This window comes from Chiroxiphia lanceolata, chromosome 6, assembly GCF_009829145.1.
Source record: "Chiroxiphia lanceolata isolate bChiLan1 chromosome 6, bChiLan1.pri, whole genome shotgun sequence".
Taxonomy (NCBI): Eukaryota; Metazoa; Chordata; class Aves; order Passeriformes; family Pipridae; genus Chiroxiphia; species Chiroxiphia lanceolata.
The window spans coordinates 34,844,149-34,871,247 of record NC_045642.1 but is presented as its reverse complement, the minus strand read 5'-3'; the positions used below and the strand labels follow the sequence as shown (position 1 = coordinate 34,871,247).

Sequence of the window (27,099 nt, the reverse complement as noted above, 5' to 3'; positions counted from 1 at the left end):
AAAAAGTCTTAAATAAAAATGTAACCACTCTGGGCAGTTTATAGCTTAACCTGGAGCACAACAACATGCCAGCAAACATGGACACAAATGGATGGCAATCACAGTGCATCAACAGTCCAGACCAGAATATAATACAGAATCTCCAAATGCCAATCTTGTAAAAGAATAATCAGTCAAATCAAAGTATGGAATTTTATTCTGATAGTCTACATTTACATATTCATCTCCAAAGGGTAGGATTCTCTGCCCTTTTCTTGCTTGAGTTTATCATTCATGGAATCAAGTAATGTGATCATCATCCCTGCTTAGTCAACTTCTATAAGGGTCCTGATTTCTTCCCTTTACTCAGCATCTGGAGTGCTGTGTCCAACACTAGGCTCCCCAGGACAACAGACATAGACATAATGGAATGAGTGAGAGCCACTAAGATGATTAAGGGATTGGAGAATCTGTTGTATGAGAAGTTGAGAGAGCTGGGATTGTTTAGGTCCAAGAAGAGAAGACTCATGGGGTGACAGAGAATTTTATCACTTTGTATAAAAAAAAAGTAATGAGAGGAAGAAAGGACAGTGGAACTAGAGTCCGCTCAGTAGTGCCCTGTAAAAGGACAAGGGGCAATGGACATAAATGGAGATACAGGAAATTCCACTTAAATACATCAAAATGTTTTTACTGTAGGGGTAATAGAACACTGGAACAGGTTGTCTAGACTGGTTATGTAGTCTCCATCAATGGACATACCCAATTCCAACTGTAGAAAGTCACAAGATCTTGAGCAACTTGCTCTACCTGTCTCTGCTTTAAGTAGGGTTTGGACTAGATCATCTCCAAAGGTCCCTCCAGCCTCAACCATTCTCCTAATCTATTCCTTCCAATCTCAAACATGCTGTGAATTCTGTGATAGCCCTTCAAAGTTACTAAATTGAAGGCAGTTTAGCTCTTCTGAAGCCTGAAGTCCTGCCATTCCCTCAAAGACTCAAGACTTATGGATGGACAAGTCCTATATAAATTAAGAATATTTATATTTTTGTTGCAAATAGAGAACAAGTACTTCTGGCTTAAATATATATTAAGTATAGCATGATACGTTTGTGCTAAGAAAAGTATGGCTTTTTCAGGTAGTATTTTTAAATCTAGATGATTAGTTTCTCAGAGGAAAGTATGAGAAGTATGTCCCTAATAGATAATATGTTCCTTCTACATCACAAAAACTTTGCTTCAGCTTTTCAAAAGTAACTTCTACGCATGTAAAAACAGTAATATTAGTTCTTGTAAGAACTAACACTGCTGACCAATTGTAATGACATGGTGGTGTCACCTCTAGCAAACACACTGCATTTGCACTTTCTCTGCTGTCTCACCTGCTTAATTTACTAAGACTGCACAAGAGTTCTCTTGTCTTCTCTCCTACAAGCTCAGCTTTAACCTTCAAGCTGCCTTCTATCTGCTCAACACACTGTCCCAACTAATCACAGCACTATCTTGTTTTCTTTTATCCAGATGAAGTTAGAAAGGTTTGCAAATGATATGGAAGGCATGCACCTCAACTGGTAGCAATGTGATAAATGTGGAAATATCTTAGTTTATCTTGAAAAATAAATACATGAGACTTGAGTAAAAACCAGTTTGCATTGGGAGTTGCCTGTAAATTAACTGCAAGAACATAGTACAAATTTGAAAGCTACACTCACATCTAACAGCAATTCTGAACAAACTTAACCATTCACTGCAGCACTTTCCCTCTTGCTACAATAAAGTAAGTACGTGAATGACAACACACGTCTATAAGTGCTTGTACACCAATAGGCTTTGGGAGAAAGTACTTTTACTTATAACGCAAAATGAACTTGCCACAGACACACAACATGTGCAACTGGTTCTGGTGAGGTTTTTTAAAATGTATTTATAAAGGACTCTCTATGAAGTACTTTCAATATACCAATCCACAGTTGGATGGCACCAGAATGGTCTAAAGCAGGCTGCAAGCTACTGTTTCACGCCAGAGACATCTTTCTAGCTAGAGAAAAAAGAAGTCCGTGTCTTCCTGCCTGCCTCTATCCATTTACACAGAATTTGCTTCAGAATCCTTTAAAATGAAAATCACTTCAATTATGCAATGCATGATTTTAAGGCACCAAAAGAATGGTAGTTTTTCATTCATGTTGTATTTTTGTAAAGGAAAACTCAAGGAACATTAAAGATTCAGAGGTCTAAAGAGCAAAGAAAGTGAATAAGAAATATTTTTAGGTTTACAAAATTATGTACCCTCACAGTGAAAAAGACCAGTATCTTGTGCTGCATTACCAAGATGCCCAGTAGGTCAAGGGAGGTGGCTCCTTCCTTTCTGCTCAGCACTGTTGAGGTTGAATCATGGAATGGTATTTATAGGAAGGGATCTTTAAAGCTCATCTAGCCCAACCCTCCTACAATGAGCAGAGACTTCTTCAACTAGATTGGGTTGCTCAGAGCCCTGTCTAACCTGACTTTGAAAATTTCCAGGGATGGGGCATCTACCACCTCTCTGGGCAACCTGTTCCAGTGTTTCACCACCCTCATTGTAAAATATTGCTTTCTTGTAACACTACCCCTTGTAGTACTGCTATTAAAAAGTCTGCCTTCCTTATAAACCCCCTTACTGAAAGAGTGCAACAAGATCTCCCTTGAGCCTTCTCTTCTGCAGGCTAAACAACGCAAACTCTCTCAGGCTTTCCTCAAAGGAGAGGTGCTCCACCCCTCCGATCATCTTCACGTCCCTCCTCTGGAGTCACTTCAACAGGTGCAAATCTGTAGGCTTCCTGTTACAGGATTGAAATTATAAACTGTTTCATCATATACTTAGGTGAAGAAGCAGTGTTCTGATTTTCAGTTAGTTCAACAGTTATCTGTAGGGGAAGGTTATCACCAGCTGACATGCTGTAGTTTACTAAAGGGATGCAACGTTACCTGAAAAGCTTAACTACATGCATTGAAAATAAACAAGTCTCAGTACTGCTGGCATATTCAGACAAACTCTTATCTAAAACTCAAAGAGCAAGTACCTTACCTTGAAATTGTTTTCTTTTGGTTTTCTTCTCATTATTATATTAAATGTTTCATAAACATCTTCTGCTCCATTTTGGATTGTATTGGTCATGTCTTGTTGATACTGGTTTGGGTCTAGAAATACTCTGTACGTTCTGCAATCACCTTTAAGTCTTGGTTTGGGTTCAGGTCCTGCCCGTAATGAAATAGCAAGATTAGAATTTGAATTAGTGCTAAGAGCAGATTACCATTCAAATAAGTGATCCATAATTGTTCCTCAAATAAAATTTAGGCAAATTCACATGATGTAACTAATTTCTGCACAGCAGTAGAAACATTTTCATTGCATTATTCTAACAGTTTTTGAATATAATGTATTTTATTCCTAAAACAAAAACATACCGGATTTATTTAATTAATGTAACTACATCAGATTTTACCAGAGGAAACTAGTTAACCTTTTCCAGCTTGCTTATGGAATTTGCTTGTTTTTTTCCAAGTAGGTAATTAATTCAATGAGCATTCCTTAACAGAGAAGAAAGTTAACAACTAAGTTGTTAAAAATAGAAAAAATAAAGAGAGGAAAAAAAGCTCTGGTATATCATACCTTCTTCAATAACACGCCCTTTCTCATCCAACATGCCCTGAATTTCACAGCCTCTGACATACACCAGACCAGTCTGCTCAACAAAAGGCTGTCGTCGGTCAAACTTGGTGCCATAAGGTTGCATGGGACGTACCGTAATCAAAAAGCACACATCATGTTTACGCAGACCTGATTCCCAAAAGGAATATTCAGTGATTTGATTGAACAGCGTTTCCCTTATCCATTTCTTATATATATATATAAAATAGAATACAGTAGGTGCACTAGCTAGGTGCACCACTTCAGTGCAGTGAATTCTGCTGCCATCCTCCTAGATTTTCTACTTAATTAGAAATCTATATTCCCAAACTTGTATCTGCTTATTTATCACACACTCCTGCTTTAGTATTTGTGCTACATGACCTGTAATCACACCATGCAGCTGCAGCTCCAGCATATTTATCAGGTTTCTCTAACAAAAGAGAAGGGAGTGACATTTACTGATAATATAAGTGCATGCCTCTATGCCACTTGCCAACACGGTCAACTAAAGTTCAAATCCCCAAGCAAAAGAACTGTCATCTGTGGATACTTATAAGAAATAGTATTTGGTACCGTCAACACTTCATAACAGTCTAATATACTGAAAACTACTCAAATGCATTGGTTTGAATTAAAGTCTGTTCTCTCCACTTGTGTATGAGACAGATGCCACATTTCCCATACTTTCAGTGCTACATTATTAGCATATGTATTAATTTAAAATGTTAACTTTCCACATTCCCCATAAAGGACAGAATTCTACAGTTAGAAACTGAATGGTATCAGTTACATTCGGTTGCCAACAGACATCTAAGTACTTTAACAATTTCAATCTTCACTTTAGTAAAGTATAAACTTCTTAGACTTGGAATTTGAGTAACTGACTTCTAAATAGTGTATTATGATTGACATAACTGTACCTTGGATTAAAACTCCCTTTTCCTACAAATAAAATTACATCAAAATGTATTTTGATGAGCACCTATTTTAAGCACTTTTCTTCAAAGAACATAAATACCTTCCCATTCATCTTTGATGTTATCTCGGACATTCAAATTAATTGTGACATCTGCTCGTACTCGCATGGGCCAGTTTTCACCAATATTGGGCTTTGCCACCTCCACCACTGTGAAAGACACAATGGGTTGTGCCATCCTAGCCCATCCACCAAAGACCACACCTCCATATTCCGATAACCTAAGAAATAAACCCCAAAGTTTTGTTAGTCATTATCTGATGAGATAATCAGTTCTTTTTTTAAAGTGTGAAACAGTTTACCTCGCAGTAAGTTCTAAGACAAAAGCAGAATACTTAATTTCACATGCTACTGAATTAGGTTCACATAATCCTGCATTTTAGAACTGATGCATAACACGAACTGACTTATGTTTCAAGAAACAAAGGCAACTTATGCTAGCATCATAAAAAAAACAACCAACCAACCAAAAAAACCCAACAAAACAACTCACGGAGACAGAAGAAAAAGGGAATATAACAAAATGCAACTACTGAGTATAAAAGATAGCACACCAAACGAACCCTTGAAATCTAAAGAGGATTAAAATGTGGCAGATGGCAAATTCAAGAATACTCAGGAACCCCTGTCACAAACCAGAGGAGTTGAGATGGTAAGTTTCCATGTTTTGTAATGTCAGTCAAGGCTTAGTACTCATAGAAAACTAAGTCATCCATCTTAACACGACAAGTTGTTGGCATCCAACATACTGCCTTTAACCCCCCTACAGGGATACATATCCACACATCCTCAAAATATCATCCCTTGGGATGGCAATACCTTATAGAAGGAGTAAGTATAAAACACAGTATCTGTGTAATAATTTTAAGCACAGTAGTTACTATATATTTAGTATACACACAATATCGGTTATTCATTCTCGAATGCACTTTGATTAGAATTGAACTGACTGGTTTACAGTCAGTAAATATTACCATGGTTTCATCCTACTGACACTGTCTTCAATGTCCTGTCTGATTTCATAGGTAGACTCTAAGCGGAAAAGATTGAAGTTCCTCAGCAGGTAGTCATGAAGAGTCAGAAACTGCAGATTCAATTTGGGAAGTGCAAGACAGCCTAAGGGTTTAAGGGTGGAAGGGGAGAGGTATTTGATGAATAAACACAAAGAAGCTGAATTAATACAATGTTTCTATGAATTCATACATACATGCATGCATTGTTCTATAACTGCCATAGTTGTTATCCTGCGAGATTCTAAGAACTACCCCTTTTAATCAATATATGCCTCTAAAAAGTACCTATTTTTCAGGTTCTCTCTAAATTAACCTGCACAAGATTGAAGGAACTGTCATCCTTCTAGCAGTAATACAGCGACATATTTAAATATTAAATCCATCCCTGTATTCAGACTACAACAAAATTGATTTTATGAAAATCAAATGCAGGGCAAAATAATGGTACTATGGGAATGCAACAATTAGGTTAGCATTAAATAGTGATGAAAAAGGCTCATTAACTACAAAACCCCATGCATTATCCAACAATTCCCCAATTCCCATGCTTTATGTTTATTAGAAGCCACAAAACCCATTAATGTAGAAAAAACTTTTAAGTCAAGAAATCAAATTTTAATACACAAGTCTTCTCAAAAGTTTTTGTTAATGTTTTAGGTTTTTTACGAGAATGACAAACACAGGAAGATCAGATCTAACTACACAAGGAACATTAGAACTCCTAGATAGGTCCTGAAGCTTGCATCTTTTTAGGGTAGAGTTAGATGCAAATTTTCCACAATAAAAATTCTTGTAAGTTACTCATTACTGGACTAATATTTCAGTTTGAAAACCTACGTTTCAGACCTGTGAAAGCATCACACTTTTGTAACTTGCAATATTATTGTTGAAATCCTTCACTGGTATAGGTACTACATATTGGCTTTCACATGCACTGAGATACAACAGCAGTGAAGAGGTGACAGAACACAGTAATTTCTATTCTGGAAAGCCTGATGGTGATAAAATACTTTAACACATTTCCCAACACCAAGTAACAAACCCTATCCTGTAAAGCTAGTTATATGCACAAAGGGCAGGATGTGAAGCAACACCTCTTTAAGGCTGCACAGTATTTATTAGACAGATATTCTTCCCCCATTTCATAAGAGAGAAAAACCCCAAAACTCCTATCCTTCTTGGATTAAATTACTCTTACTTAAATTTTAGACCAAAGTAATCAGGCTAGTTTTAAGAACACAAAAACCTTTCAAGACCACAAAAGCAAAACTGTCTTGTTTGAAACCAGGATCGGAGAATTAGATTAAAAAGAGAAAGTGTAAACTAAACTAAGAGAAGCAAAATAGAAAAATATTTGTAATAGTTTGATGGCAACAGAACTACTTCACAACAGTGCCATCAATACAATAATTGCAAAAGAGTTCACCACAGGAGGAAATGCTTCCACCAGCAACCACTGTTACTTGCCAAAACTACATTTCATGCATTATTAAAAAGTCAGAGCAGCTCATCACACCTGTTTCTGCGCTGTGTTGTTTCTCCTCCTCCCTCCCTTTCCTCCTCTACTCTAACACACATATTGCGATTAATATATTTGGCTAATAAAACAAACACACAGTGCTAGAAATGCAAAGTCAGCCTTCCAACAGTCTGAATGACAGTAAAGCTACTCTGACTTCTATTTAAGTACCTGAATGTTTCAGAGCATTGGAATAACCTATGTGCTGTTCATTGAAATAAAATATAGAATTAAAAAAATAGCTGGTTTATATATTAATTTCCTAGAAATTACAGCAATCTCCTGGGATTAGGAGGTTTTTTTACTTTGTTTGGTTTGGGGTTTTTTTTGGAAAGGGGTGCTGTTTCTTTTTTTTTAAAGGTTAAACATCATCATCAGACCTAGAAGACCTAGACTTCAGAAGAATAGAAATCAGGTTTTAACTATCTTCATCATACTAAATGTAAGTAGTTTATCTCTTCTTGGACAGGTCTCTAGGTGACATTTGTATCATACCAGTTTGGAAAAATGTCCTTTGTTGCCTATAACTCTGCCTATCTAAAGGGGTCATCTCTTTCTTCTCATTAATATTTGCTTCACAGAGAATTCATCCAAAAAAACTAATTTATGCTAAGCAGCTGAACTTAAAGCTTATAACTACCCAAAAAACCCAAAACTACATGGAGAAGGGTATGGAATAGTCACTTCTAAAACCTGAAATATGCTTTATACTACATATTATATATATATTGAAGATATACACTGCTATACAAGATTTCCATATTAATTTAACTCCAAATTAAATTTTTCACATTCCTAATGAAATTTCTCATGATGTGCATTAAAACAGAAGTTTTTAAAAGTAGCTAGACAAAAATACATGTGCTGTATATTACAAATCTTAAAATTACACAATTCCTTGTTTGCAATACCTGCAGTTTGCTTCCTTTATCATAAGCACATTAAGCAAGAACAGCAGGTTCTGAATTTAAGAGTGCATACACTACCCTTCAGTGACTATGTGTACACTTCTACCTTGAAATACGAGTAAGATAATTAGGGTTAATTTCCTCTCATTACCACCCTTTCCCCCCCCTTATACTTAAAAGCAAAGCACAGACAGCAGCTTTTCTGTTGCTGTTTCCAACCTGTTTCACCTTACAGTAACTACTTGTTCCTCAGCTGGTAGTATACCACATCTGTTATCCAGAAGCAAATAAATGTCTTTGTGTAAACACAGATTTATTTTTCTTTAAATCCACTACATAATTGCTAACAATTTAATCTCAGAGTTCCTGATTCACAGCTGAAAAAAACCCCCCTGACCTTACTATAAGATACTTGAAGACACCATGTACTGCATATAAGTTTCTCGAACAGAATAAACATAAGACATCAGAACTGCCTTTTTCATGCAGCATTCACCATTCTGTTCAGCATTTACTGAAATACTAATCTTACCTTCTCCAGAATAATATTCGGTTGGTACAATATTTTCATCCCAAATAATCTTCTCTGTGGGATAAAGAGGCATCTGGTTGAGTTGCTGAATTTGAGATATTCGTCGCTCATGACGGGAAACCTAAAGAAAGAATGCATTTCAAACTCTAAGTCAAAAAGGAACAATAAAGCTAATTTTGATCCATAAGACTGCTGGTGGTCACTTGCATTTTCTCTTTTAATATTTTTTTTAAATTAAATAAGTATCTCTCCATGGCATCGATAGGTATCGTATCACTACCATCTAAGTCTTAGAAAACTACGTGAACAATTTTTTAAGAAATCAACAACCCCAAAATAAGCTTATTAAACAGATTTTAAAAACCAGCTATGCCATTTTAATACTGATATCAGATCAGAAACCTACAGTAATATTGGTATACCTTGAATATCCAAGGTATCAAAAGAAATTATGTGCAACAAAGAGTATTTCAAATGGGTTTGAGACTTAAATAGGTACTGAATACTTAGATCTACTTTAGCAGATTTTTTTAAGTGGGGCAAGAAGGTTGCTAAATAAGGAGCAAAAACTTTTCCAGAACTCAAACCTATTACTAAGACTCTTCTGACTGACCTTTACTATTACACCAAACACACACATATTAGTTTCTCATGGAAATTACATATATATAAATAGGCATTTTCAAATATTTAATTTATATGGTTTTAAACCCCATCTTAGTATGCCATTTACTGCTGTAACACTGCTGTGGTTCATGGGTGCTTCAGCAAAATGCCCTAAATAACTACTTTACTGAAGCGTAGCTGCTGGATTTAGATGAGTTTTCAAAAGAAAAACACAAGCAGCATTAACTATGCCTTTACCAGCAGCTCCAGCAGAAACTCCTTTTCGTGGGTCGTGTCTTCCCCTTCGGCCAGGGGCGGCAGGAGGCACAGGTACGACGCCACCTGGTGGAGAACGTTGGAGCTGCACAGCAAAAGGAAAGAAAAGCCTCTATCACTTAAACTGAAACCAGAGAGCACTTTCTGCAGCTTAAAAAAATCCAACTATCTATTTTGATCAGAGACCAACATTTATGGATCATTCTTTTAAGTGAAGTTTGAGTGTAATGTGTAAGCTGAACCTCTCAACTACAATAAACAGAGCAAGGTATGAATACTTTCTATTGTTTCAAGACAGGTACCTGAAACAGAATCAAACAACAAAGCACACATTGCCTTTGTCAATATACAACCTGCTCACATTTTACTTACAGCATTTACAATACAGTACAGTTAATACAGTGGCATAATTTTATGATTTCTGTTGCAGTTCTTGTACAGAACAGAGTAAAAAAAATAAACTAAACAGCTTAGAGGTTAACTACTGCAAGTTAATTACTACTACAACTACTTTAGGCAACCAGCTTATTTTCCAGATTATTAGCTCTTTCTCACATTAATGAAAAAAAGAAAAATAAAGTTATTTTTCACTACTACTGGACTCAAAATCTCCCTGTCTCTCTAATTCAGGAGATGTAAAGGCACCATGACAACTCAGAAGGAACTGATAAGTCATGTGAGAATGCATGAGAAGTCAGAAAGAAAAAAGACTAGAAATCTGTAAAATTAAATTATACTGAAAACAATTTCAACTTGATAACTTACCTAAGGGGTCCAAATAACTTCACCAGTGCATCACGAGTATCTACTGCAGCTACATTTGAGAGTGCAAAGTCATATAACTCCGGGAAATGTGCAAATGCTGCTCTCTACAAAAGACCCACGCACAAAAATTGGATGTAAGCATATTAGAGAAACAATTTAGTAACAGTTTAAATGTTCAGACAAAAGCTTCTGCTGATTCAAAACATGTTCCACCCCATGGACACTACCACCACAGAAATAAAAGCCAGTGAAACACCACCTATTTGTTACTCTTGGATTTCTGACACAGTATCTTTTCCTTACACACCTTTCTATCAGGTCTGTTACTGAAATGAAACATAATGGAGCAGACATGTAGCTTTGCAGGCAATTAAGAAAAACAAGGAACGAGTGTAATTTGGCCATGCTTCCTTGAATCGTTTAGCTAAAGTGACGGGAAAAGTTCTGAAAAGCATATGTGAATTTACTTTGTCTCTTCTGTACAAGGGGCCGCTGTTGCCACATGCCCACTGATCTTGATGAAATGCTGCCACCTACTGCACCATTGCAAGTTCCTACAGCATTCACAGTTCATCTCAGTAACTTCAAGTCCGAAGTGGTGATGTTTTGCTAGAGCATATTATTTAGTCATTGTCACATTCACCACACTGAAGCATTACCTGTCTTCAATATGACAGGCAGTCAAGCTAAAACTATTCTTGTAACTCAATAGGGAAAATAAGGGTTTGATTTGGGAAATATCCTTGTGCATATTCCAGATGCAAATCAGACTAGAAAAACAAGACCACATCCTTTCCCTCCCATAAGCACTTTATCATCTGCCTACCTGTAGAGAAGTAATTCTGTCATAGTGAATTGTTGTCATCTCATTCTCTGTCAAAGCATTTCCAGTCTGATCATTGATTTCAAAGCCAGTGTAGAATTTTAGCATATCTAAAAGCTAAGACATTAATATAAATTAGTGGATTAACAATAAGAGACACCCTACTACAAACAAAACCACAATTTCAGAGGACAAACAAAAGTTCCTCAAAGTTCTAGCTAAATTTTATACTTGGTTGATGCACAAAATAATTTTGCTTAGGTATCTCATCTGCCAGAGGCTCACTAAGTCACTGAAGCCACCTTATGGCTTGCTGCTACCAAATGGGAAAAGTCTTGCTCCCTCCTGCCCCCTCTGATGGCAGCTCTGAAATTCATCCTACCTCTCAATAAGATTATTTAACTTGGAAGAAGAAAATTATTCAGATGTGCTGCTGGCTTTTTGTTTCATCAATACTGACCCTCGATGAAAATTAACAACTCCCAGAGATGGGGGACAGCAAGCAGCAGGAAAAGTAGCTCACATGAAGGAAAGGCAAGAGATCTTCAGATCCTGCCATTAAAAAAAAATATACTAGCTATGACTGAGTAAACTGAAGGACAGTAGTGAGAAACAGCTGCACCACAGAACAGCCTGAAGTCAAAATCAAGAACACAGGAATGCACTAGAGACAACTTCTGCTATGTGTGCAGTTAAGCATGCCAGAAGCTCCACTGCTTTTTACATTGTACTTTTAAGAACTTTTCAAGAACAGAATCAAAAGTATTACTCTGCTCTTGTGAGACCCCAGCTGGAGTACTGCATCCAACTCTGGGGCCTCCAACACAAGAAAAATGTGTTGCAACAAGTTGCAACAAGTCCAGAGGACTTGGCTACAGGGTTGGAGGACCTCTCCTACGACAACAGGCTGAGAGAGTTGGGGCTGTTCAGCCTGAAGAAGAGAAGGCTCTGGAGAGACCTTATACAAGCCTTTATAGTACCTAAAGGGGGCTACAAGGCAGCTGGAGAAGGACTTTTCACAGGGCATGTAGTGATAGAACAAGGGGGAATGGACTTAAGCTGAAGGAGGGTAGGTTTAGATCAGATACTAGGAAGAAATTTTTTACTGTGAGGGTGGTGAGGCACTGGAACAGCTTGCCCACAGAGGCTGTGGTTGCCCCATCCCTGGAGGTGTTCAAGACCAGGTTGGACAGGGCCCTGAGTAACCTAGTCTAGCGGAAAGTGTCCCTGACCATGGCAGAGGTGTAGGAAGTGAATCATCTTTAAGGTTCCTTCCAACCCAAATTGTTCTATGAAATGTAACAGCAGTCACACACTTAGGTAATTGTAAGAAAAAACTACTCTCTGATTTAAATAAACATGTAGTTTGCATCCAGGAGAAAAGCCTATCTTCAACAAATAAATATAAAACAAAACAATCGTGGCATTCAGAAACACAGTGAATGAAAAAGTCATTTTCAACAACTTTGTATCTCACCTGGCAGAAGAGGTGACCCTCTTTCTCTCTTTTAGCAAGACTAGACAGGTAACAGTGAACAACAAGATGGGAGTCATCCAACACTGTATTGAACCAGCGCCGTGTGGGAAGCAAAGCCTGTGGTAAACAACCTCACGTCAATACAAGCAACTCTTCAAAAGGTAAGAAATCCTGGTTTTTCAGAAATTTTCCATTTCAAGAAGGCATATTACAATATATTGTTGAAGTTATTTGCATATCTAATACCCTAACAGGTTCTCTTTTTAAAGCAGCATTTATGTATGCCAAGACACTGGTTTTATGTAGGGAAGCAGCTAAGAACACAGCCTTTTATGTGACTGTGAGCATGGCATAAACTATCAATTTTTCAAATCTTAAAAAAAAACAGTGATCATTTCTTCTCAATGTAAATAGCTTAAAAGCTGCTGTATGTAGCAACTGTTGATCAGCATACAATAATACATCACAACTTTCTACGGACTGAATTCAGAAAGCCAAAAAGCATCAAAATGGTGTGCAGAACTAAGATGAAGAAAATAAAAGAATCTGTAGAAAATGTTGATTACTCTGCACAATAATTACAAAAAACAAACTCAGAAAACCATAAGAACTCTCCATGGAATCATTACTTTCACATTATCAAATCACCAAGTTTTGATGGCAGTGTATATACTGTACTATGAAAGAGTACTATACTAAAAAAGGCTTCGACGTCAGCAAATGAGCCCATTAACACAGTTCTTGTTACAAAGGCAGAAAGACTTGGATTTACAGCTAATTTCACATTTACTTGTTCCAGTCAATTAAACAGACTTCATAACCTGTCTGCATTCTAACCTTTCTGTAATACCTAGTAAGAACCAACATTAAATGTACTGCCTCTTAAGCATTCTGGCTAACTGACAGACTTTAGTTTACCTTCAAATACATATTTTCTCTGTAAGAGTATATTATATACATATTATATACATAAAACAACAAGCTTTAATTTAAATTATTCATTCTATTGCAACTACAAGCACAAACTACTTAAGTGATTTAACAGAGGACAGTTAGGCAAAAGTTAGGCAAGATCAAACCATTTTAAAGTTCCCTGTGATTACTGTTTCAGAAAAGTCTCTTTTATTTCAGCATGCCTTCTAAAGTTGAAGTTATTCTAAATAAGTATCTACTCATGTGAGAAACTGTAAATGAATGCCTTTTATTTTTAATACTGGCACTGTGATGCTTAAAATTGTCTCACTCAGTACTGGCTGAAAAATTTCACAAAACTTTGCTTCGCCCCCTGTAACAAAGCTCAGTCACCAGATCTGATTCATGATTACTTCTAAATCATGAATTCTAGTCAACACAGAAATAGTTTGCATTTCAGAACTACTGCTGCTTTCTGGGATTTAACCCTATAAGATAAAAGATACTTTAACTGACCCGTTATGCATTGGGAAGAACAATTCTGAGTTATTCCTAGCAGATTAAAGTATCACACACTTTAATCAATTGCCAGAATTATTACCACTACTCCAATTAACAAAGTCCTCTTCACCGAGCACTTTAGCATCCTAATTTTGTCTAATAATTCATCTGGCTTATAAACATTACTGGTCAGTTCCCAATGTAGATGCACTGCTATAACCTCCTATTTACAGATGGAAAACTATTATTAAGGAACCATATGCACAGCTGTGACATAACCACTTGCTATTCGGAATAAGGCTGTAATAATGACTTTATGCATTAAAGGCCTAGAAAAGTACACCTGGAAACAGGCTGAAACAATTTAATAACTCACCTCAAGGTCTAGCATGAGTTCAATAAACCTTTCACAATAATGAACTTTGTCCATAGAAATAGGACCTAGATAGAAGAAAAAAAAATTTAAAACTGATCCACACACCACGATATATTTACACTTGAACTATTCTTCAAAAATGTAATAAATGCTACATATACAACAGTATTAACTTTTTAATCTTGTTAAAAGCTAACTAATACATTCTTCTCTTTCTGAAACAATCCTTTCTTATATCCAAAATTCTTCTGGTTAGCAATGAAAGAGAGGAATAGAACCAGAGTTTCAGGAGTGATTTTATCAACTTTGAGTAAATCTCATATGTGACACGCAAAAACGCATTCTTCCACAGGATATCAATGGCCCATTAAGCTTGTTAAGAACTTTTAGGGCCCAGTACTCAGAAATTTAAAATCTGCAACCAAGGTGTGTGCAAAAGGTCTTGGTCATCTTCAAAGGAACTCAGTGGTGACTACTAAGGGGCCTTCAGAATCATATTAAAATACATTAGTCTGCTCTAATGACTACCTAATTCCTAAAGTCTCCAAAGAACTGTTAAAGCAAATCTTCCTAAAACAGATCTTGCATAATTAGAAAAACAGAGGGGATAAGTATCCTTTCTGAGGAAGCCACAATACACAAAATTTCCCCTTACAGCTCAGGTAAGAGTTGAAGTTTGCCAAGAGTTTAACAGCAAAAGCAGAACTCTGGGAAGTGATTTCACCCAAACTGTGCTGTGCTTAGAGCATAATAATCCTGTTTTGTTAAAAGGCTGTACAAACACTTTTCCTTTCTAAATCAGGTAAGCATATAATTTTGCTTGTCACAATGACTTATAAATCAACTGCAGTCAAATCTTAGAGAATTTCACTTCACTTAGACTTTTGTTCTTACCGTAAATCAACAGTACTAACAGAACAGAGACTTATAATATGCATTTATATCACCTATTTAAAAAGGCATCTAAGTATGTATGAAATGCTTTAATACTCTGAGCATACAATAGGGAATATCAGTTCCCAGAAACACTGTTTTTACTAGGTCTGTACTGAACAGAAGGAGGTTGAAAGAAGCTTTCTGCTGTTTCATTTTTAAAATATATACAAATTTGAATATAATTTTTATATGAAATCCATGCAGGCAGGCATATATTTCACTAAAACTCCATCTGAATAAGGTCTCCAACCTCAGGTTGATATCCTAAGGACTTCAGCAACAGAAAAGAACTTAACACAGATTACCAGACAACAAAGTAACATAAGAACCACAGTTACCTGAGACAGGTATCGTCTTTAGCACAGAAATGAATTTCTGAATGAGCTGTGAAAGAAATCTTCTCTCCCGATATGCTCTAAAATCAGACACATGACGAAAGAATTAATACTCCTTATGTGTAGACTAGAAGTACATTGTAGCTTTAACTAATACAAAGTTAGTTGCTTCAAAATTTACACAGTGGTAGCGGGTTGCCCTGAAACACACCTAAACTGTTTAGATGGTAACTTCTCTCTCTGCACTCAGGCACACAGAATAGCAGTCTACATTTTTAGGTACAGAACTGATTAACAACCCATGCTTCTTACTGAGTCAAAGAGAAGTTTGTCACCACCTACACCTTACCACCTTGCAACACAAAACCATTGGAACATTTAATTTTGGTGAGATACACACAGATTTATTCAAATATTTGCATAAGCTATGCGCTTAAAAGAGAAACATTTGCTAAAGGTCATGGAAAAAAACCTAGTAACTATATGAATATTCTTTTATACTTTCATCCAATAGCTCTAAGATTTGATATCATAAATTCATTAATCAAATAAAATATAAAGTTCTGTAATATTTTGCAATATTTTGCACAAAGACTACTAAAAAACAAAAGAGTTTCCAAGAGACCACATATGATCAATCCTTCTTTGCCATCTTCAAATGTTTTTTTAAAAAACTTTTTTTAATCGAAACAATTTATTTTAGCTAAAACACAATGAAAGCAATAAGGGTTTTGGATTTAACACAAAAAAATGTTTCTGTAACATACTGCATTCTTGCTTCTTCATCCATTTTTGCATCATTTTTCCTTATTAGATTCCAGAATTTTCTTAGTTTTGGTGTCTTTTTCAGCTCATGTTCCAGTCGCTTCTGAAATGTTAAAATGTTATTCAGTCACCAAGAATCCTTGTTTTCACAAGAGATAAGAATACAATCCAGTCTTTTCATTAAAAAAAGAAAAAAATACATACCAAACTGAAACAAACAGTTGTCTCAGACTATTCTCAATAAGTATCATTGTAAAACGAATGTAATACTGCTACAGAGAGTCTAGTTATGGTTAGATGTCAGCTTCATTGCCTAATCCCTGTGACCTCATGGCCTTGTCTACAAACTATAAAGAAGCTATAAGCACAAAGGTTTAGTTTTAATAAAAATTACATAATAATTATTATTACGTGGAAATTAGCAACAAACGAGAAAGAATTTTACAAAGCACACAAAAATGTAATTCCATAGCAATGCTGTAAATATTAGAATTCCTTAACAGTATTCCATAAGAATTCACTTTATAAGACTTGGATAATGCCTAGAAGATTACTCTGTCAGTTTACAGTGTTATGCTTACAGGTTGTAGAGCCATCCACATCGGTAAGGAAATGAGCTGCTGCACTTGACCTCTGATCAAGTCCACTTCCTGTTAGAAAGTTACAGACAAAAAATGCTTTTTTAAAATTCTTATGTTTTCTTACAAAATAAATCAATGTACATTATCATCTAACAGAAGTATGTTGTTCTCTTAGACTTCACAATTTCTTAACAGGAAACTGCACTACCCAGTAACACCTTCATATTTTAGGCTCTTTCCATGGAGTCTGTCAGTTCTCAATACTTCAGCAGAGGCCCCATCTGTGCATGTATTTTTAGCACAGAAGCTGTTGAGAACTGATGTTCCTTCTTCAGTCAATTTTTATTCTTGAACTCAGTTTTCCTACTGTGCTTTCTCTACTAAAGCCCTTAATTTAACAAGTTTCTGTCACTTAATCTACACTCTTCCCATTATCTGAAACAAATAATTCTCTCTGTCAGTTCAAATGTGCTCTCCCCAACTCTACCTGTGATCTGCATCCACAAAGTTTTCCTTCTTTCCTAAACCACTGAAAAACTTCCATTAACATCTTCATGGACAAATACTCCATTCTCAGCATTCTGAAACTTTAAACTTCACCGCTCTTCACTTAAAACACTACTGCGACTATTCTGTTCCACCTTTCACAAATAAGGGCAGCTTGCAATAGCACTGTGCTTTTACAAGCACTTTTTCACTGGCCTCCCTATCATGTTATACGAGAAACGTGCTCGACAAGAAGGATTCCATAGTCACTATCAAACTATTTAAAGTGGAGATGCATTGTACCATGGATACCACAGAAAAATACTACCTCAATGAACTATACACATGAAGTTCAAGATGCTTACTGGCTCCTACAACCATTCCTAATTCCAAAATCAAATAATTCACTTTCTACATTGTTTTGTCTGTGCGAATTTTGTTCTTATTTGTGCAGACGCCGATTTTGAATAACACATCCCATGTGCAATGTAAGTAAAGAAAAAGTCCAGTAGCAAGAGTGGTTATAGAGCACTGCTTCATATAACAGATAATTGTAAATTTTTCTCCCTGCTTGCTATTTAGGATCTTCAACGCTTTTTTAACTACAGATTGAGAACACAAATTAGTCCAATGCTTTCTTAAAACTAACTCGGGAGAAGTGCAGACAGAAATATTATCTAAGTCTGGTTTCAAAAGTGAAAACCACAGTCTTTCTCAATAGCTAACGGAAATAATTTTTGTGCAATCTCCCAGGCAGAACAAAAAGAGCAAATAGTAAGTCATCTGCTTTTGAGTATAAAGTAACTTTACAAGTATAAATACATCATTTTTTTAAGCACCATTTTTAATACAAAAATTTATATTCAATTGTGCCTCTAAATTGTCTAAGTGCCAATGCTTCAATTTCAAGTCTCTTCTATGACCTTGTGTCAGAGAAAAGGAAACATGATGAGAGAGATAAAGTAAGAGTCAAAACAACAGGTAAAAGCCCTCCAGTAATGTCTTTTCATTAAATGGGAATTTTGTTTCATCTGCCTCGTAAGAAGAAATTGCTCAAACTGCCATTAACACAGAACAGCATAAACACACTGGAAGTATTGCAGTTACTTTTAACATACCAAACTATTGAAGCAGTGATCAAGGAAAAGCAGCAGGACTGTCTGTTCATGCAGAGAGTACTCACTCTCATTTTCAACCAGCGATGCTTCCAGTATGCGTTTGAAAAAGAAAGGAAAGTGTTCTGGCTTTTTTTTGAATGTCTGGGAATAGAAGAGGAAGTTGATTTTGAGTCAGATTGATACAAATAACTTCAATCTTTTCACATAATATAGCTTAAGCTCCCTAAATCCATTTAAATCTATAAAAGAAAGGATTCATTTTCCTCTTTTCATTTATTCTGACCGGGCAGCACAAGCAAACAGACCAATGATATCCTCCTGACAGGGGATCCTCACGCTACACCTTCTGCATAGTCTCACACAGGTGATGCACAGGACAAACTGAACAAGAAGCACAAGTGGAGTGGATTGTGTTGTGGGAATGTTCAATTGGTGACTGCACAGAAATATTGTAAAATGTCCCGGGTTAGAAGACAATCAGTAGACTTTGGCTAAAACTATGGCAGTTCTAAGTGATCTGCAAAAAGTGAGCAGGTAAAAACCACTAGAGATTTATTTAATGGAACTTCCATTCAGCTACCTCAGAAGAAAAAGGTAAACTAAATAATCATCAAGACAAAATGGTTTCTTTACAAGGGCAGCCATGTACCAAATAACAAATTTAACTAATCTGCTTGAAAGGTAACACACACCTGTCACTTTGCATCTAGGACATATGCCAGAACAAAAAAAGACAGACATCATATGAGCCAGTTAGTAATCCTTCATGCTTTGCCAGCACTGAAGTAATGGCACTAGTACTGAAGTAAATGTGCTTCTGAAATAACGCTTGCATAGAATGTCTAACTAGGCTCACATTGTTCAGATGGTTTGCGAGAAATGGATTGTTCGTAGAAACACAAACATTTCTAAACGCACTATTAAAAAAAAAAAATCAAACAAAAAACAAACACCAAAACCCAACAAAAAACTAACCAAGCAGTCTACACAAGAGCAGAATAAGAGATCATTTTAGTATAATGCAAAAAAGCTAGAAAACCGTATTCACAGGTTTTAAGCACAATATTATTGAAGAATATGTCTCAGTGGTGCCTGCTTATATCCACAGACTAAAAAAATCCTTTTTTTTTTAATTCAATATCAGGGCAAGAACTTCTCTGTAAATACCCAACTTTTGTTAAGTGCCAAAAAAGCAAATGCTGGTGATTATTCTGCTATGAGAGGCCATACATTAAGGACTTGTGCACTGGGAGGGATCAAGTAATTTTTCATCTGTCCAGTCCTTTCTCCAAAAAGAAGTTACAGTTTAAAACAGCATATGAGATACTCCAGCTGAGGCACTATTCCCTTTTAACACTACAAGCTCTGCCACTTTCTGTCATTACAAGTGAGCACACTGCAAAAGCTGCAACTTGTAGATCAAAGGCAATTCCAGCTGTAATTGAAATCAGTTACCTCCCACGCAGGGACATTCTCTCTGAACTTCTCATTCACCATACAGCAGATTGACATTAAATATGCCTTACTGGACACCTCTGGAGAATAATTCATCCATAGGTAATTTTCAAGGTACTGACTGTGAAGAGACAAAGAGTATTTCATTAGTTACTGCCACCCACATAATCTGTCACTCATTTAAAAGAGCAGTTATCCACAGCGGTTTTTTTTCCTCTTTCAAGCCATCTTCATAGTTTGTTGAGTAGTTCCTCAAGTTACCTCTCATCTAAGTCACTGAAGCAAAACTTGTTAAGACTCAGTAAAAGCCACAAGAGACAGATGAGTTTTTTATCAGGAAGACACATTCATCGGAGGGGTTTCAAGTGTAACAAGTAGCCACAGCTCCATACAAAGTCATAACATGAATTCAGGTTGATTTTCCCAAAGAAAATTTCTGAGCGTAAGATGCAAAGAACAACTACAGTATAACAGTATTTGTATTACTAAATAAAAAAAAAAAATCTCATGGATAAAGACAGAAGAGCTTAACAGACAAACAGGGGGCAGGGAGGGCAAAGAGAGAACATGACAGGAAAAATGGTAGTAGATGGGGCTATAGACCAGAAAGCACTGAAGTTATGTTAGGGGCTGATAACATTAAGAATGTTCACAGAAAGGATAAGAACCTCTAAATCCATGTTACTGCTGACATACAAATTCCAGAAGTCATGCTACCAGCATGCCATTGCATGCCATTTGTTATGTCAAGCCCCAAACCATAATTTACATTTTCTCTTCTGCAACTTTTCTAATTAGGAAGCAGGAAACAGAGGGAAGTTTATTCTGCTTCAGTAGTTAGTGACTCTACTTATATATTACAGCCTTTTGAAACAAAGAATCTACCTCAACTAAAAAACATCTCATTGTATTTGTTCTTAAGTTTTGATAAAAGAGCCAAGGAGAACATTAAACATTGTGGTTTTAGACATACTCTATAAATTCTCCCAGGCAAGTCTGAAGTAATTGTAAACTACTGTTTAAACAGATTTCCATTTCTTTTCAAGTGAAGAAAATGTTAGTGATGCTGCTGCAGCACAACTCACTTTTACCCTCATAGTACAAGACTTAATCCAAAAACTTCCTCTGACTTCAATGAGTTCTGATTTAAGGCTAAATGACACATTCCAAATTACAGACCTAAGTTTTTCACTTATTTCACTCATACTCCTTTCCTCGATGCTTCACTTACACTAGAAATTGAGAATCATGAACGAAGATACTCTGATACGTTACTTCAATTTATTAATTATTTCCCCTTTAAATTAAGCTCTCCTCACTTAATTTTCCTCGGTATACAATTCAAGGCCTTATGAAGTAGGAACAAGTGAGTATACTACCTTCAAACTGACTTACTGCCCTGCATTTGCTTCTCATCTTTACAGGTTCCTATGAAAAAACAACTCAAAGTTTCGCTGCCATTAGCTTACCTGAATTCAAGAAGCATTATTTTTCTAATTGCAAACCTAAAAAGGAAAAAGTACAATTAACACAGGAACACACACATCTTAGCTGCATGGAAAATGGCTATATTTTTCCTTATTTCATTATATAAGGAAGCTTGTAGAAACACCCAGGAATTACTTCTGCCGTGCTGTTTCCATGCAAAAGCAACCACTTGAATGCAGAAGCAACTGCTGTGGAAGCTAAAGCTCATGCAGATTCATTAAGCAATTAAATTCACATTTAAAAAAATTCATGCAGGTCTTTTAAATATGAAGACATCACTTCCAATAGCATTGAAAATACAAATTGCTAGAAGCTGAGAGTGTCTTCTGGAAAACTACAATTATATATTTAATCAGTTCATAATGGTATTTCTTCTTAGTCACTAGAAACTGAAGCTTGCCCTGATTGCATATGACAATTCTTAGATTACTTTCAGAAAGCAATAATAAAAGAATTATTTCCAGAGCTCAAACTTCCCCTGAAAGCTCCAGCTACAGTTACAACTCTTTCCTGTACACACAGTTGTAGAATGTAGTTTATCCTGGATTCTTTGTCTCCCCCATCTAACAGTACAACTATAAATTAGACTTGCCCTTCATAAACCTGGTAACAGCAACCAGGAAAAGAGTAGAAAGCTAAAGACAGTACACTCCTCAATGTTGGTTTTTTTTCTTTACATTCTTTAGTGATAAAAGCATTGATCAAGCTTCTATAACCATCAAAACAAAACCAGCATGAAACACAACAGACTACCAGTAAAGGAACTGAATAATAGGATGTCCAACCATCACATTTAAGAATTATGAATTTAGGAAATTTCTTTTTACCATATTCAGACTTTGAAATACCATAACGATTAAGTTACTTAAACACCCTTGAGTAATTTTCATCTCCTTTCAACATGTAGATGAGTTTTATAATATTCTATGAAACATTAGAAACCACTTCAATACAGGCAATGTTGGAATGGTTGCCAATAAGAGAAAGCAACCGGTGTACTTACTTTGACCTGACAATTTCTTTTGTATATACATCTTCAATGACCTACGGGAAAGAATATTTAAGAGAATTTTATATACTGAATAAAGTGACTAAATGCATTAAGACACCTTATTCTGAATTAGTTACTCTCTACTTACAGCTACTAAAATACTTTTATCAAGCTTTTCCAACAAGAATGAAAGAATCTGCACTATCAGTTGCAATAGGCACACTTCGATGTCACATGACACAGAGAAGCAGCAGTTCAGCTGCTTATGTACATCCTAGTTCTAACAATCACAGACAAATTTTATCATAAATACTACAGAGAGACTAGGCAAACACCCACAAGGAAAAGAAACCTAACGTTTAGGTACTCTGCACTACACAAAACCAAACACACTGTGCCAAATTTTAAACATTCAAAGTGCACATATCCACCAGAACAGCACTGAAGTTGTCTGACTGAAGCTTTCCAAAGAGAGCTTTTATAAAGTACACAGTTCAGCAATACCTGCATCTTTCATCCTTCATTTTTACAAGTAGTACCCTCTCAAGCATCTTTTAACTTCAAAGGAGATGCTCAAAAATCTGTTGCCCCCCTAAGTTCTTGGCCAAAATAAATAGCATGTAAACAAATAGCATGTAAAAGAACTGCACTGCTATAGCACACCTTTCTAACAGTGTCTACATTTATAAACTGCAAATACACAAAAAATTAGTGTCTTAAGCAACTGTTGACCTTCCAAGCAGTCTCCTATACTTTTATATAAAATAAAGACCATTGGACATTAGCACATCAGAAAAGGGTTGATCCTCATTCTTTTACACCTCAACAAAGTTCCAGTAGAAGTAATTACCTTTAAATCAAAAGACAATGTTTTCTTCACATGTGGAGCCCAGTATTTATTTGCTAACTGCATGAGAAAAAATAAAGGTTAAATACATACATTTTCAATTGTAGTGATACAATATCTCTACAACACTTTATTTCACTAATATCTTGCTTAATTTCAGCTTACAGTAACCACAGGTAACAAAATTATATTTTCTAACAGCAGTGTTTTTCAACAGTTTAAGATTTTATGCCTAAACCTTTTCCAAGAGAGGTGTAATTCTCTGGAAAAAATTCAGATACACAGACTGCTATGTAATAAACAACTTTTACTCGTAAGCTACTTCTAACAAAACCCTCAAAAACACAACATGATCTTTCAGAGACTGTGAATCCCAGGTTTCAAATGATTATGCTTCCATTGAGGACCCTAACAAGTAACTAGAGACTATATATAAAAGTCTAATACTTCAATGCTATTTGCTGCAGCCATCACTTCAACAAGACTCCTGAGCTATGGTAACAAGAGCTTCCTATCCAACTTTATTCAACCTCCTTTATGCTCTGGAAGAGGAAGGAAAGTAAATTTCCAGAGGGAAATAAATTAATAATAATAATTAAAAAAAAAAAAAACAGACTTGTAGAAAACCACTTAAAACGTTCAGCAACAAGAAATTCTCAGCAACTTTTCACGTGTTAAAACATGCCTTTTAGTAGTGCATGATGTATGTAGTGCTGCTTTGTAAATGTCCCTAGTCTGGAAGCGCTGGGGGGGAAATAACCTCTCGTACATAACACAGTTACATCTCTCATCACTTACGACAGAACAAAACCCTTTCCCCAACACCCACGGCCTAGGAAGGATATTTAAACACCGCGGCACCGTCGCGGCGGGAACGGCCCTTCCAGCGCCCGGCCCCCGCCGCGGGAGGGGCGGCCCGGCGGCCCTACCTGTGTCACGTACTCCGCGTTGATCTGCGACACCGTGGGCGCCACGATCTTCTTCGGCGCGGCCGAGGACGCCGCTGTCGCCGCCATGGGGACGCCGCTGAAGCCGCCCGGCACAGGCCACCGTCCCGAGCGCTCCCAGCCCGGCCCAGGCCGAGGGAGGGATCTCCGGCCGGGAGCAGCGGAGTCGGGAGCGCTTCCGGGTCCACGAGCGCTAGAGCGGCCATGGGGCGGGCGGGCGGGCGGCGGCGCCACCTGCTGCTCCTTCGCTGGCACTGCTGCCCCTTCCCTGACAGTGGCGCCTGCGGGAGTTCAGGAGCTTGTAAGTGCAGAAAGGCTGTGGGAAAACACGGAATCGCAGAATCAACCAGGTTGGAAAAGACCTCTGAGATCGTCGAGTCCAAACTATGACCTAACTCCACCTCGTCAACCAGATCATGGCACTAAGTGCCACATCCAGTCTCTTCTTAAATACCTCCAAGGAAGGTGACTCCACCACCTCCCTGGGCAGCCCATTCCAATGCCCAGTCACTCTCTCTGTAAAGAACTGCTTCCTAATGTCTAATCCAAACCTCCCCGGCGCAGTAGACTGTGCCCTCTTGCTTGTTGTCTGGGAGAAGAGACTGACTCCCACCTGGCTACAACCTCCTTTCAGGTTGTTGTAAAGAGCAATAAGGTCTCCTGTGAGCCCCCTTCTCTCCAGGCTAAACAGCCCCAGCTCCCTCAGCCTCTCCTCATAGGCCTTGTGCTCCAGTCCCTTCACCAGCCTCCTTGCCCTTCTTTGGACACTCTCCAGCACCTCAATATCCTTCCTGAACTGAGGGGCCCAGAACTGGACACAGTACTCCAGGTGTGGCCTCACCAGTGCTGAGTACAGGGGGAGAATCACTTCCCTGGTCCTGCTGGCCACACTGCTCCTGATCCAGGCCAGGATGCCATTGGCCTTCTTGGCCACCTGGGCACACTGCTGGCTCATGTCAATCCTGTCAATCAGTACCCTCATGTTCCTTTCTGCCTGGCTGCTCTCCAGCCACTCTGTCCCCAGCCTGTAGCATTGCAAGGGGTTGTTGTGGCCAAAGTACAGGACCCACCACCTGGTCTTGTTGAACCTCATCCTGTTAAGAGGGAGGCAGTCAACACGCCAGATTGCTGCCACACTCATCATTCCAATGCTCAGTAAATTCACTTAGGGGGGCTCCTTCTGTTCTATGTATGACTTAGGGCACAGGTTTCTGTCCATCCTGACGTGGGAAAAACACACTAACATCAAACAACTACCACTGAGACCTGAGCATGGCTGTGCACCCTGTCCGATCCATGTGCCCATATTCTGTGGAGGAAAGGCAAAGGTACAAGGGAAAAATTGCACGGTCACGGAAGTCAGAAGTTTGGTAATGCTTCAGAATGGCTTGCAGTAACTCATTCTATTTGGTAAACAGATTAATTAAGGAGGAAATTAACAGAATCCCTAGGGAGGTGATGGTGCTTTGTTTCTGGGCTCATTATCCAGCACCTGCCACTCAAGTACTTTAAACTTCCAAGCAGATCCTATTGAAGTCTGTTTGAATATGACCTCCTTTGTTTTGCTATCAAAGTGATCTCCATTTCATTTCTTCAAGCAGAAGTTAAACTAAATATTCTTTTTGAAGCTGAATTAGAATGTACAATGGGAATGGGAAAAGTAAGGACAGTACATTGAATAGGATCAGACAATTGCTGCATTCAAATAAACAGGCCTACCAAATGCCTTTACTTTAGAAGACCCTGAAAATTTACATTTTCTGCACGAAAACTAGTAAACCCAAAAAGTTACAAAAGTATCAGTAAAAAATTCTATAAATAACAAGGATTGAACATGGTCTTGTCTAGTCACTGGAACCTTCAGAGATCTGTATTTGATGAAAAATACGTAAATGCAAAGCACTTAAAGTACATTTGAACCAATGTACCCCACCTTACACTTAAATTTTGATATTAAAAAAACAGTGCATTAAGATGCTTCAGCTTAAATTAAATAGCTTGGAGATTGTAGCTTGTGACTAATTTAGGCTAATCAAAATCTATGCAAATACAACTACACCTTTTGGTGTCTGCCCTTTCTCCACCACCTAGTACAACTGCTAGCATTTGCATCCATGGACAGGTTTAGAAAATACAAGTAAAATTCACCTGAGCTGGCTGGTTGAGCCGTATTAGGATGTTGCTGCATCTTAGCTGATAATACTGCCTACAGTGTCCTCCCCAAGTTGCCTTCCACACTTTGGTTGCTGTATATTTGCCTGCCTCAGAAATCAACATACATAGTTTATATTTGCATGTATCAGAAAAATTTGTCAGTTTGGCAAACAAAAGAAAAGAGACTACTCTTTGCTATCCATGTAAACTACAGGGATAAATGACAGGAAAGGAAGGAACTATTGAAGGACAAAGAAATGTCCTATAAATATTACCTATAAATATGGGCTGAAAATAGGAAAGCTTCTGCAATTGGCTTTCATTTAAGATGGACAATCGGGAGAGGCAAATGTATTTTGGACTTGGTAAATTTTCTAGAACAGCCTTGCAAGGCTAACCTAAACCTTCTGGCTTTTGCCTATGATAGATCATCAGGCATGTGTCAAAACCTGCAAATTTCCATATTTTATCAAAGCTATGAAAGCTCAAGAACGAATCCACGTTTACCTATCTTTTGGCACTTGGGTGTCCCTGTGAGGAGATCAGTTTTCTTAAACTTCACTACAGTCAATCCAGTCAATGTGGCAACAGAGGTCGTTCTAGAGCACAGATTAGAACTAATTTAAGTGCTCTCATTTGCTGAAGGAGCTTCTGATATCAGAA

At 37.3% G+C, this 27,099-nt stretch overlaps 1 protein-coding gene and 1 long non-coding RNA gene across 2 annotated transcripts in view; one reads left to right on the top strand and one right to left on the bottom strand.

Annotated features, from left to right (window-relative positions):
• AQR (aquarius intron-binding spliceosomal factor) overlaps positions 1-24,448 on the bottom strand; it is a 50,567-nt gene extending 26,119 nt beyond the window's left edge. Inside the window, exons 1-19 of the mRNA XM_032691724.1 lie at positions 24,265-24,448; positions 23,339-23,395; positions 22,501-22,541; positions 21,479-21,514; positions 20,010-20,130; positions 18,555-18,695; positions 16,951-17,019; positions 16,372-16,472; positions 15,608-15,684; positions 14,334-14,398; positions 12,545-12,661; positions 11,071-11,184; positions 10,245-10,348; positions 9,462-9,564; positions 8,598-8,718; positions 5,600-5,741; positions 4,668-4,846; positions 3,629-3,796; positions 3,044-3,213 (exon numbers count right to left, since the gene is read on the bottom strand). Coding sequence (XP_032547615.1) covers positions 3,044-3,213; positions 3,629-3,796; positions 4,668-4,846; positions 5,600-5,741; positions 8,598-8,718; positions 9,462-9,564; positions 10,245-10,348; positions 11,071-11,184; positions 12,545-12,661; positions 14,334-14,398; positions 15,608-15,684; positions 16,372-16,472; positions 16,951-17,019; positions 18,555-18,695; positions 20,010-20,130; positions 21,479-21,514; positions 22,501-22,541; positions 23,339-23,395; positions 24,265-24,351 — 2,013 coding nt within the window. The 5' untranslated portion in view covers positions 24,352-24,448. The remainder of the gene's footprint in view (positions 1-3,043; positions 3,214-3,628; positions 3,797-4,667; positions 4,847-5,599; positions 5,742-8,597; positions 8,719-9,461; positions 9,565-10,244; positions 10,349-11,070; positions 11,185-12,544; positions 12,662-14,333; positions 14,399-15,607; positions 15,685-16,371; positions 16,473-16,950; positions 17,020-18,554; positions 18,696-20,009; positions 20,131-21,478; positions 21,515-22,500; positions 22,542-23,338; positions 23,396-24,264) is intronic.
• Positions 1-27,099, top strand: part of LOC116788704 — a 41,768-nt gene that overhangs the window by 9,669 nt on the left and 5,000 nt on the right. Inside the window, exon 2 of the long non-coding RNA XR_004357742.1 lies at positions 12,580-12,705. This is a non-coding gene — a long non-coding RNA (uncharacterized LOC116788704). The remainder of the gene's footprint in view (positions 1-12,579; positions 12,706-27,099) is intronic.